The sequence below is a fragment of the Eublepharis macularius genome, chromosome 5 (genome assembly GCF_028583425.1).
Source record: "Eublepharis macularius isolate TG4126 chromosome 5, MPM_Emac_v1.0, whole genome shotgun sequence".
In the NCBI taxonomy this organism is placed as follows: domain Eukaryota; kingdom Metazoa; phylum Chordata; class Lepidosauria; order Squamata; family Eublepharidae; genus Eublepharis; species Eublepharis macularius.
In genome coordinates, this window is record NC_072794.1 from 131,108,256 (window position 1) to 131,119,552 (window position 11,297).

The following is an 11,297-nucleotide window of genomic DNA, read 5'->3' on the forward strand; positions in this document are numbered from 1 at the left end:
GATCAAGAGTTTCTCCTGCAAGTATCACTGGTCAACAGATTTAGCTTTTTGCGGTTCTTCAGGCAGTATAATAGCTCCCTTTTATATAGACAAGCTTAGGAATCTACTTTTATTTATTGTTTTGGTGGGTAGGGGATTTCTACGCTACCTCTGTCACAAAACTGAGGCAGCTAAAAAAAGCATTCACAATACAACATCCTAAGAGGTAAAAACGAAGCAAATCTATAACTTCATAAACCCAAAAGAGGTTAAAAACTAACCAAAAGCCTAGTTAAATGAGTATATTTTAACATTGTGTTTGAAACTGGCAGCTCACAGTGTGGAGAGTGTTCCATAATTTAGATGTCACCTCAGAAGAGGCCCCCTCTCTTATGGCTACCCATCTTTTGTCCCAGGATGTACTTGTTTAATAGAACCTCATCAGAGGATCTGAATTGCCAAGCAGGCTTATGTGGGAACAGGCAATCCTTTAGAGTCCTAAATGGTCTGAGATCAAAGAACTATCACTTTGAAGGCAGCTAGCTTAGTTCTTACAAAATGGGTGAGATAAATTCCTGGTAACTTACTCATCAGCAATCTTGCTGCAGTGTTCTGTGCTTCCAAAAAGCCTGGAAAAGTAGCCTCATGTACAGCACATTGCAGTCATCTCTTCTGGATGTGACCAAAACAAACAACCACAGCTAGTTCTTGCTTTTCTAGGAAAGGCTGCAGCTGGGGCACCAGCTGAAGTTGGGCAAAGATAGCATCTCCTTACTATGCACTTGCTCTTTCAGATGGAGTGCAGCCCCATCCCAACACACTGATAATCTGTGGTTGGAAGAATTATTGACCATAGAACCTTGCAGGATGCTGTAACATAAATGCTTCAGATCCAAGTAGTTGGATACCCCAGACTCCTCCCTCTAATATCGATTGGCCAGGTAGGAAGTCATAGCAAAGCATGATGTTCTTGATTCCTGTCTTCAGTCTACCTAGTCAGAAGCATTTCCTGGTCTTAGTCCTTGGAGGAGCAGAGTTACTACTTTTTGAAGATTGTGTTTATGGTTTCTAACTAAGCAGTCTTTGCTTTTAAAGCATGTTGCTTAGTTTCTGTATGAGAAATCTAAACGGAACCTGTTCCTTCCAGTTGCAGGACTCATTGATTCCTTGATCTATCATTCAGCTCAGGCAATTCAGAAGAAAATAGAGCTTGGGAAGATGACATAGATTGGTTGGAAAAACTTGAAGGAACGAAAAAGAATCCCCTAAGACAATGGCTCATTTGAATGTATTGAGAGCAGTTGCCTGGACAAGTGAAGACCCTCTGACAGCAGTTCCAGGCTTGGCTGCATTCCATGTGTGGGCATTAATTCATGTTTGGGAGAAGTAAAACAAGGGATTCATTAAACATCCTTCCTGTGCAACAGTTAAATCAGTGCTATAACTTAGATTCTAGTACTTGTCTGATTTTTTGGGTGTCTCAACATGGATTCTGAGACATGGAGCAGTTGAACAGAACTCATTTTAAAATGTGAACAAATGTTTTCTTGTTTTACTTGTACCCAGTGCTACCCCTAGGTTGTACGTATGGAACAAATTCTCAGGAACGTTTTAATAAAACTCAAATATTTGATATATTTCTACATTCCCATCTTCCCACTTCAGATCTAATAGAATTGTGCTAAGTGTGCTACCCTCAGCAGGCTTTTCCTTTCCTTTTCCTTTTCTTCTATTGTAACTTGAACACTAAGTATGCTTTGCAGCCTCTGCCCCTGAGTTTCAAGTATGGAGTTTGCTATTTTTGAATGCTGCTGCTTCTAGCAAAGCTACACTGGCTTTTGTTATACATTACCCTATTGAATTACATTGTGAAAAGACTTCCTGTTTAACCAGTGAACATCATAGATGATCACGCATACTGCCACTTTGTATATATTTTCCATCAAGGTTGTCTATCCCTCCCTGGTCAAATGATTGTTCTCCTTAATGCTTCACATTTAATGATAAACTTGACCAGACTGAAAGAACCATCCTAAAAAAATTTTTTTAGAAAAATTGGTGAATGGCAGCCATGGTGAGCTACTTTTCAGATCAGGAGTGGCAGTGAATTCCTCCCACTCCCAATTTCTCAACCTCAAAACTCCCTAGAGTTGCCCTGCTGGGAGAGATATTGAAGCACTCTGTAATTGCTCGTATGTTCCCCTAGCTGAGCAAGTAGCAGCTTCAGAGGGGCATTTAAAGTTGGGTGAATGGAATGGGGAGGAATATTAAACCTCTATCCTGGTTCCTGTTTGAATAAGCTGCTGTTCGTTACTAAACACACCATTCACTATCCCAAAGCGTCTTGTCACCTAAAGCTTGATAGCGCCAGTACCCATTTCCAGACTCTTCCTGTCTTTTTGTTCCTTGAGCAGCTTTATCCCAGCCTTCTAGCCCCTCTGCCTTCCTGAAGCATTCTTGTTTGGCTGCTCATTGCTGAGGATATTGGTTATGAGGCTACAATGCAGCAGTGCATGCTGTCACACAGCTGCTGGAACATCAACACCACCACTAGGCACAAAGATCTTTTCGTCCAGCAGTGCTGAATGTGAACATGAAACAACACTGAGGAGAACATATTTGAAAACCAGAGTGTTTAAGCAAAAATGGAACAGTTGAGAGGTTTATTGTGCCAAATCAGCTGAAACCTGCCAGCTTATGTCACATATGAACCTGAAAATTGCTATTTATGTATACTCTTAGACAAGAAATTTAATCCCAGTGTACATGATGCACAATGCTCTGATTCCATGCCACAGACTGAAGACTTTTCATTAATTTAAATGCTTCCTGTGCCATTGCTGAACCTCCATGAAGGACTAGGGAAAAGATGGTACCCATGTGATTTGTGATGATTAATATTACTTTTCTCTGATGAGAGAGCCAATTGTGGGGACGAGTTTCATAGCAGTAGTTAGACTATTAAGATACCTGGGTCTCTGGCACAACACATTCCAGAGGCAAGTGGGGTAATGCTGTCCATTTTAAGTAACACAAATGATTTGTCCTGTTATAAACTATCTTAGGCTTTTAGAAGTAAGTGTCTTGCTTGAAATTGTGATTCTTTTTTTTTCAAACAATATTTCTAATGGGAAAAAGCTATTTTATTTGAGTTCGGTTTTAATGTTCTCATCAACAAGAAATGAATTACTGTTATGGCAACTGAGATAGCTCTCCAGAATTACTTGACATTTGCACGTGTCCTTTACTACACTGTTCCGTGTATAGAACTTTTGAAAAGAGAGGCAAATAAATTCTTGCTGAAAGGCAATTGTAATTTATTATTATTATGCAGTTTGTGTGTTCCTTTTATATGATATTTATAGAGTGATGTTAAAATTGCACCCTAATGTAGGAATGCTTGTTGCTGGGGAGCTACTAAACTCTACCTTGATCTCTCAAGCCATTTTCTGTTGTTTTGCTGCACAAGGAACTACCAGAGAGGGTGCTTTAAGGATCGTGAAATGGTGTGTGCAGTGGTTCTGAGAAGATGAAGGACGGGTGTCATGCCTGCAGATCTTGTGAAGGGATTACTCATTAAATTTGCAGATGATGCCAAACTGTAAGGAGTAACAAACATCCTTGGGGTGTATCAACAGAAGCATAACATCCAAATCACAGGATGTCATTGACCGTCTATATGCCATGTTGGTCAAGCAAGCTCCACCTGGAGAATTGTATGCAGTTCTGGAGGTCTCACTTCAAAAATAATGTGGAAAAATTGGAACTGGTACAGAGGAGAGCAACCAGGATGATCAGGGAGACCAAGTCCTACGAGGAAAGACTGAGGGGCTTGGGAATGTTCAGTTTGGAGAAGAAGAGGTTGGGGGGAGACATGATTGCTCTCTTTAAGTATTTAAAAGGCTGTCAATTAGGGGAGGGAAGGGAGCTATTCCTGCTGGCAGCAGAGGATAAGTCGTGAAATAATGAGTTTAAACAGGAGGGAAGGTACCTGCTGGACATTAGGGAAAACTTCATGTTAAGAGTAATTCAGCAGTGGAATTGGCTGCCTAGGGATGTGGCGCATTCCCCCTCATTGGCAGTCTTCAAGGAGTGGCTGGATAAATACTTGTCAGGGATGCTTTAAGCTGTTCCTGCATTGGGCAGAGGGTTGGACTAGATGGTCTATAAGTCCCCTTCCAATTCTACGATTCTGTGATCTTGTACACCGAGCTCACGAAAACGCACCACTTTGGAGATGTTTGGACAATGATGCAATCAGAATGGGGGTGGGGGTGGGGGTGGTGCTTTACTATCAAATTCCATGTGAAAGTTCGAAATTCTGGGAAGTGGAATTCATGGTGCAAATTAGCCAACATTCTCTATATGCATTAGCAATGCATTAGAAAGGCAGGGTGAGGTCAGAAGGGATCTCAAATGCTTTGTTGAGGAATTGTTAATTATCAAACCCTCAAAAGGCTGGGTTTGAGCTTTCTGCAATTACTGCCAAAGCAATTTTGTGATTCTGTACTCATATTTACACTCAGTGATGGAAGCCTCCTTGGGTTCTGCTCACTCTGGATTTACCCATTGTGCAGCGCTGGGCCACTCAGGAAGTTCTCCCCATTACAGCGGGCAAGTGACTAGTGGGCATTGAGTAGGCAGGTGTGTGAGGTATTGTCAAGCCATCGGAAACCCTGACCTCTTATACTGAGAGTTTTCTGTGGTTTACTTTGTATAGATCAACATTTCTTTTTAAATGTAAGGAGAGCCTATCACGCTTGTATTTCAGAATCTATACCTGGGCAGTAGTGAGATGGCTTAATTTAACTATGCAACACTGCAAATAAAAATATGTTGACATTAATTGGACATTCTGGCATTGCAATTTCAGTGCAGTGTTTTTTGGAATGTGTAGGAAATGGGCAGGTGGGAGACTTAGTCCCCATCTCAGTGAATTGTAGCAGCCTGTTTACTGGCAGTCAGGTCACCTCCGACAGTATCTGATACCAGCCAGGCTTTATACTGAGAACAATGTTGAAATATTATTAAATATTTTAATAAATATTCAGCTGTTGGTATGATTGGGGGCAACAGGGTTTTACTGTATTATTTATTTATTTATTTTTAATGAAATTTTTATTGGAATTAGAATCATTTAATTTCACATTACAATCATTTCCCGTTTCCCAATTTCTAACCCCCTCCCTTTCCCCCCTTTTTTGTAGACTTCCAACAGTTTTCCAACCCTTTGTCCCTTTTCCCTTACTCATTTTAAATTCATCTATCTAACAAACATATATTTTCCCTTTAATCTAAGCAATAATTCTTTAACTATTTTTGACACTCTGTACCCTGTCTTTAAGTCCCTTCTTCCGTATTAGACAAACAATTTGTCCCTTTTTTCATAATTTCATAATTTCCTGGTTTCAAATATTTCTATAAACCATATATCATATAGACCATATAATCCGTACATTCATATAAGTCAACCAATTTAACTTATATTCTGTATATTACTTTTTCTACATATCTTGTCTTCATTCTACTTTAGTTATATTTAATTATATTATTAATTCCCTCTTTCATTAATTATACATCTATATAACTATCATCAAAAGTTATCAATCAATTTGATACATATATTTCTTCAGGTAGACTTATTCAGTTTAACATGTTACACGTTTATACCAAAAACAACATTAATTAGTCGGTCCTTATAGTTAGTTATTTTCTATCCATATTCTATATATTTTTCTATATAACAATCTAACAAGATAACTGCTTAGACATTTTCATTTCTCTCTCTACCCTCCGGTAAAGTCACCCCCCTCTACATTTTGTCATGTTTCAATAGTTCTCAAACTGCCACAGTTCTCCTCCCACCTCCCATTTCTTCAACACATATTGCTTCAGCTTCTCCCAATCTGTGTTAAACTGTCCTGAGTCCAGATTTCTCAGTTTTCTTGTCATTTTGTCCATTTCAGCCATATACAGCTATTTGTAAGTCCAGTCCTCAATAGTTGGCACTTCTTGTACTTTCCATTTTTGCGCATACAAAAGTCTGGCCGCTGCTGTCATGTAAAATAGCAATGTTCTATATTGAGCTGGAATGTTCTCCATTCCCAGGTTCAGTAGCAGGAGTTCTGGGTTCTTATTGATTTGAAATTGTAGAATCTCACTTATTACTTTTATTATTTCTCCCCAGTACTGCCTAGCTACCTCACACATCCACCACATATGGTACAGAGAGCCCTCATGTTTTTTACATTTCCAGCATTTATTAGAAGTGTTCGAATTCCCTAGCGCAATCTTCTTTGGTGTCATGTACCAACGATAGATCATTTTGTAAATGTTCTCTTTAATATTAGTACACGTTGTAGTCTTCATTGTGTTTTTCCACAAGTGTTCCCATACCTCCATTGTTATTTCTTTGTTAAAATTTATGGCCCACTTCACCATTTGTACTTTGACTATTTCATCTTCAGTATACCATTTCAACAGTACTTGATATACCTTGGAAATTTCCTTCTTATCCTCTTTTAAAAGTGTCTGCTCTAGTTCCGAGTTCTCTGTTCTTATGCCTCCCTTTGCACAGTCTGAATTGTAAAGATCTCTGATCTGCCTATACTGAAACCAATCATAGTTAGGTGATAACTCGTCCTGTGTCTTTATTTTAAGTTTGGAAGATTCTATTCGGGTTATCTCCTTATATGTTAAACACTGTTGCTCAGTATCGACAGCTCTCGGATCTATTACTTCATATGGAACCACCCACATGGGGGTTCCTTCTTGTAGAAAGTCTCTGTACTTCTTCCAAGTTGCAAATAGGCTTTTCCGTATGTAATGATGTAAGAACATAGAGTTCACTTTTACTTTATCGTACCATAGGTATGCATGCCATCCAAATATTTTTTTATATCCCTCTAGGGCCAATAATTTCTTATTCTTCAGCGTCATCCAGTCTTTCAGCCACACTAGGCAGATTGCATCATAGTAAAGTCTTAGATTGGGCAGTTGCATTCCGCCTCTTTCCTTTGCATCTTGTAAAACTTTCATTTTCACTCGAGGCTTCTTGCCTGCCCAAACAAAGTCTGATATTTTCCTCTGCCATTTTTCAAACTGCTTAGAGTCTCGGATAATTGGTATTGTCTGTAACAAAAACATTACTCTTGGTAACACGTTCATCTTAACTGCTGCAATCCTTCCCAGCCATGACAAATTCAATCTATTCCATTTGATCAAATCTTGCTCAATCTGAGTCCATAATTTTTCATAGTTGTTTTTGAATAGATCTATATTCTTTGCAGTCAGTTCAACTCCCAAATATTTCACCTTAGTTGTTACTTCACAGTCCGTTATTTACATTAACAGTTGTTGTTTTTGCTTAGTCATATTTTTACATAATATCTTTGACTTCTTTTTATTAATATAAAACCCTGCCAAATCTCCGAACTCCTTGATCTTCTCTATCACTTTTGGCATATTCTCCATTGGGTGTTCCACAATTAACATTATATCATCCGCAAATGCTCTGACCTTATAAGAAAAGTCTTTTATTTTTATTCCACGGATTTCTTCATCTTGTCGTATTTGTATCATCAGTATCTCCAATACCAAAATGAATAACAGCGGAGACAACGGGCAACCTTGTCTTGTTCCTTTACTTATAATCAATTTCTTAGTAGTCTCATCATTCACCACAATTGCTGCATTCTGGTCTCTGTAGATTTCTTTAACTGCTCTTATGAATCTTTCTCCCATTTGTAGCTTTTCCATAGTGGCAAACATAAAGTCCCAGTTCAAATTGTCAAAAGCTTTTTCAGCATCAACAAAGAAGAAACCAACCTCTTTATCACAACGCTTATCATAATACTCAATAGCATTGATCACTGTCCTTAAATTATCTCTGATTTGTCTACCAGGTAAAAAACCTGCTTGTTCCTCCTCAATGACTTCCGAAAGCCATCCCTTCACTCTCTCTGCCAGTATCTTCGCAAAAATTTTATAGTCATTGTTAAGTAAGGATATGGGTCTGTAATTTTTCACATTAGTCAGATCTTGGCCCTCTTTGGGGATCAATGAAATGTTAGCTTCCTTCCAGGGATCTGGAATCCGTTGATCCTTTAATACTCCATTGATCACTTCTTTTAGGAATGGTACCAGTTCATTGGCCATTGTCTTATAAAATTTAGCTGTAAGTCCGTCTGGCCCTGGCGCCTTTCCCAAATTTGTTGATTGTATTGCCATTTTTATTTCCTCATCCGTTACTTCGTTGTTCAATCTGTCTCTCCACGCTTCCGAGATTGCTGGGAGCTTCATTTTCTCCAAATATGTCACTATTGATTCTTTATTCACCTCTTTCTTATTGTACAATTTAGCATAAAATTTATAAAAGGCTCTACTAATGGATGACTGTTCCAAATACGTTTTGTTATCTTCACATATTTTATTTATTGTTTTCTTCTCCTTTCTCTTTTTCAATTGCCATGCCAAATATTTCCCAGGTTTATTTGCCCCTTCAAACCCTTTTTGGTTCAGTCTTTTAAGATTCCACTCCAATTCTTTATTATTCATTGCTGTCAGCTGTTCTTGTAATATTTTAATATCCTGATAAATTTTCTTTTTCCCTGGTCTTTTCTTTAACTGTATTTCTTTGGCTTTTATTTTCTCCATAATCTCCTGTCTCTTCTCCTCTTTCTTTTTTCTGACTCTTCCATTTAAGTCCATTAGTATGCCCCTAATTACCGCCTTGTAAGTGTCCCAAACCTTATTGGTTGGTACTTCTTTATTCATGTTGTATTGTATGAAGAACTTTGTCTCTCTTCTCAGCATCTCCATATTCTCTCCCTCTTGAAGTAAGTCCTCATTTATTCTCCATCCTTTCCTTTTGCTCTTTCTCCCCAATTTCCACATAATTGGATTATGATCCGAGCCTACCATCGGCATTATTTCCACTTCCTTAGTCCATAACGCTAAGTCTTTTGTGGCCCAGATCATATCAATTCTCGATAGTGTAAAGTGTCTTGCGGAGTAGAACGTAAATTGTCTGCTTTTCGGGTTTTGTCTTCTCCATACGTCTTCTAAGGTTTCCTGTTGTATCAATTCAAAAAACAGCTTTGGTAACAGTCCTCTCTTCTTTTGTGCAGTTGATGATTTTTTGTCTAATTCCAAATTTGTCACTCCATTGAAGTCTCCAGCAAGTATTATCTGATCATATGAAAGTTCATCTAGTTGCTTCCTTAAATCCTCAAAGAAGCTTTCTTTTGCTCCATTAGGTGCATAAATTCCAACTACCAGCACTCTCTTTAAATTCCATACGCATTCCACTGCTATAAATCTGGCTTCCACATCTTTCATTACAAACTTTGGCTGCAGCTCCTCTTTAATATAAAGCACTACTCCTCTTTTTTTCTTATTAGAGGCCGCTGCAAAATCATTGCCCAATTTTTTTGATTTTAAATACTTTACATCTTGTTTTCGAATATGGGTCTCTTGCAAACATACAATATCACATTTTTGTTTTAATAGCCAGTGAAAAATGCTTTTTCTCTTATTCGGTGAATTAAGTCCATTTACATTCCAAGATAAAACTTTACACTCCATAATCATATTCTTGTTGCTGGTAAGTCCTTTTCATTGTCTCTTATAAATCGCTCCATCTCTCGTTCAGATCTGATGCGTTTTTTGGCCCCTCCAAATTCAAAGGACACTCCTTCTGGTAATTCCCATCTGTATCTGATTTTCATGTCCTTCAAAATCTGGATTAGCGCCTTATATTTTTTCCGGTCCAATAACACCGATCTGGGTAATTCCTTCATAATGATAATCGTCTTGCCATCAATCTCCAATGGATCTTGAAACTGTTTAGTCACAATCTTCTCTTTCATATTTCGGGTCGTAAATTGCACAATCACATCTCTTGGTAATTTCCTCTGGGTCGCAATTCTTGAATTTACACGATATACCACGTCCAGGATAGCCACAACTTCCTCCTCCTCCTTCCCCAGGTATTCAGCTAACACCTCAGTCATCTGTTCTTGCGCTGTCTTTCCTTCCACTTCCGGCAAGCCGCGAAATCTTAGCTGCTTCTCCATGTGTTTACTTTCCGCAACCGCCATTCTCCCCCTCATCAGCCTCATCTCTGTTTGTTGCGTGTCAGCCAAATTCTCCACCGCGCGGGGTTTTACTGTATTATTTATGTTAGAATTGTAAGTTTCAAGAGTTAGTTTCAAGAGAAAGGTGGGGGTATAAATATTTTAGTATGTTCCGGGCCTGGAAGGCAAGTACTTCTAGAAGCACAATATTTTCTAGTCTTCACTCTCCACCACCATAATACTTTAATAAGTGGTGAATGGAAAATAGCAGCATTGCCTTATAGCATCCAAACACTTGAGAGAGACAAGCAATCTTTTTGTTAAAAGAAATGGAATTTCAATTACTCTAACCTACTCACCTGATCTACTAAATATTGTGGAGGGCAATCTTATACCATGGATTGTCCAAAATTGATAAATTTTAATATCTCCTGCAAATGTCCAGTGCAAGTTATGTCAAGCTCTTTGAAAGAATGCAGTAACCAACCCATCACTGTAGCATTCTGGAGCTTTGCCCTTCTCTCTCAAATGCAGCAATAAAACTCATTTAGGCATTTTTGTCCTTTGATGTTCTGTTTGTTTGGAAAGGGACAGGTGGCAACTTATTGCAATTTTTGTCTGTATCTGACAGGAGATGGACGAATTCAACTGTCCCATAAAGTGAGTAAACCAGCACAAAGATTTATAAAATGTCCTTTGTTGCTCAATTATCCCCCTACCAGTAACTCTACATGATACAACCCATCAACTTCACACGTATAAAACTGTCATATCATTAATTGCTTCTACAACCTGAACACATTACTCAGGATTTGTTAACAAATTGTAACTGTACCGACCACATATGTTTGTTAGTAGTTGTTTTCTCAGAAGTAAGTCACTGATTACAAAATACTACACATTAAATATGAGATGAAAATGTCATTTTGATCCTGCTAAGGGTGCCTCATTAACCATTTCTGCTGATGTAAGAAGCAAAGTAGAATGCTGTCATTTTGTACTCGCCTCTTGCATCCACATTCAGAGAAGTACAAGTATATAGTTCGATTTGAAAAAAAGATAAGGCATTGATGTGCACTGAACAGCAACTCTCCTGTTGTACAAGAAGCCTTTCTCTGGTCTGAAGCCAGAAAAGGAGAGAGTCCTTTATATCTACACATAATTTATGGATTCTTCTCCGCTATCACTTAATACAAGATGAAGTGTATGCAATTTATTTTCTTTTCCTAAGAGAATGTAGGA

The 11,297-nt window shown here is 38.3% G+C and overlaps 1 protein-coding gene across 3 annotated transcripts in view; it reads left to right on the forward strand.

Annotated features, from left to right (window-relative positions):
- Window positions 1-3,299, forward strand: part of ERGIC3 (ERGIC and golgi 3) — a 28,986-nt gene extending 25,687 nt beyond the window's left edge. For all 3 annotated transcript variants that reach the window (XM_054979781.1, XM_054979782.1, XM_054979783.1), the window contains one exon: window positions 1,127-3,299. In XM_054979781.1, coding sequence (XP_054835756.1) covers window positions 1,127-1,206 — 80 coding nt within the window. In that variant the 3' untranslated portion in view covers window positions 1,207-3,299. The remainder of the gene's footprint in view (window positions 1-1,126) is intronic.
- Window positions 3,300-11,297: the final 7,998 nt, after the last annotated feature.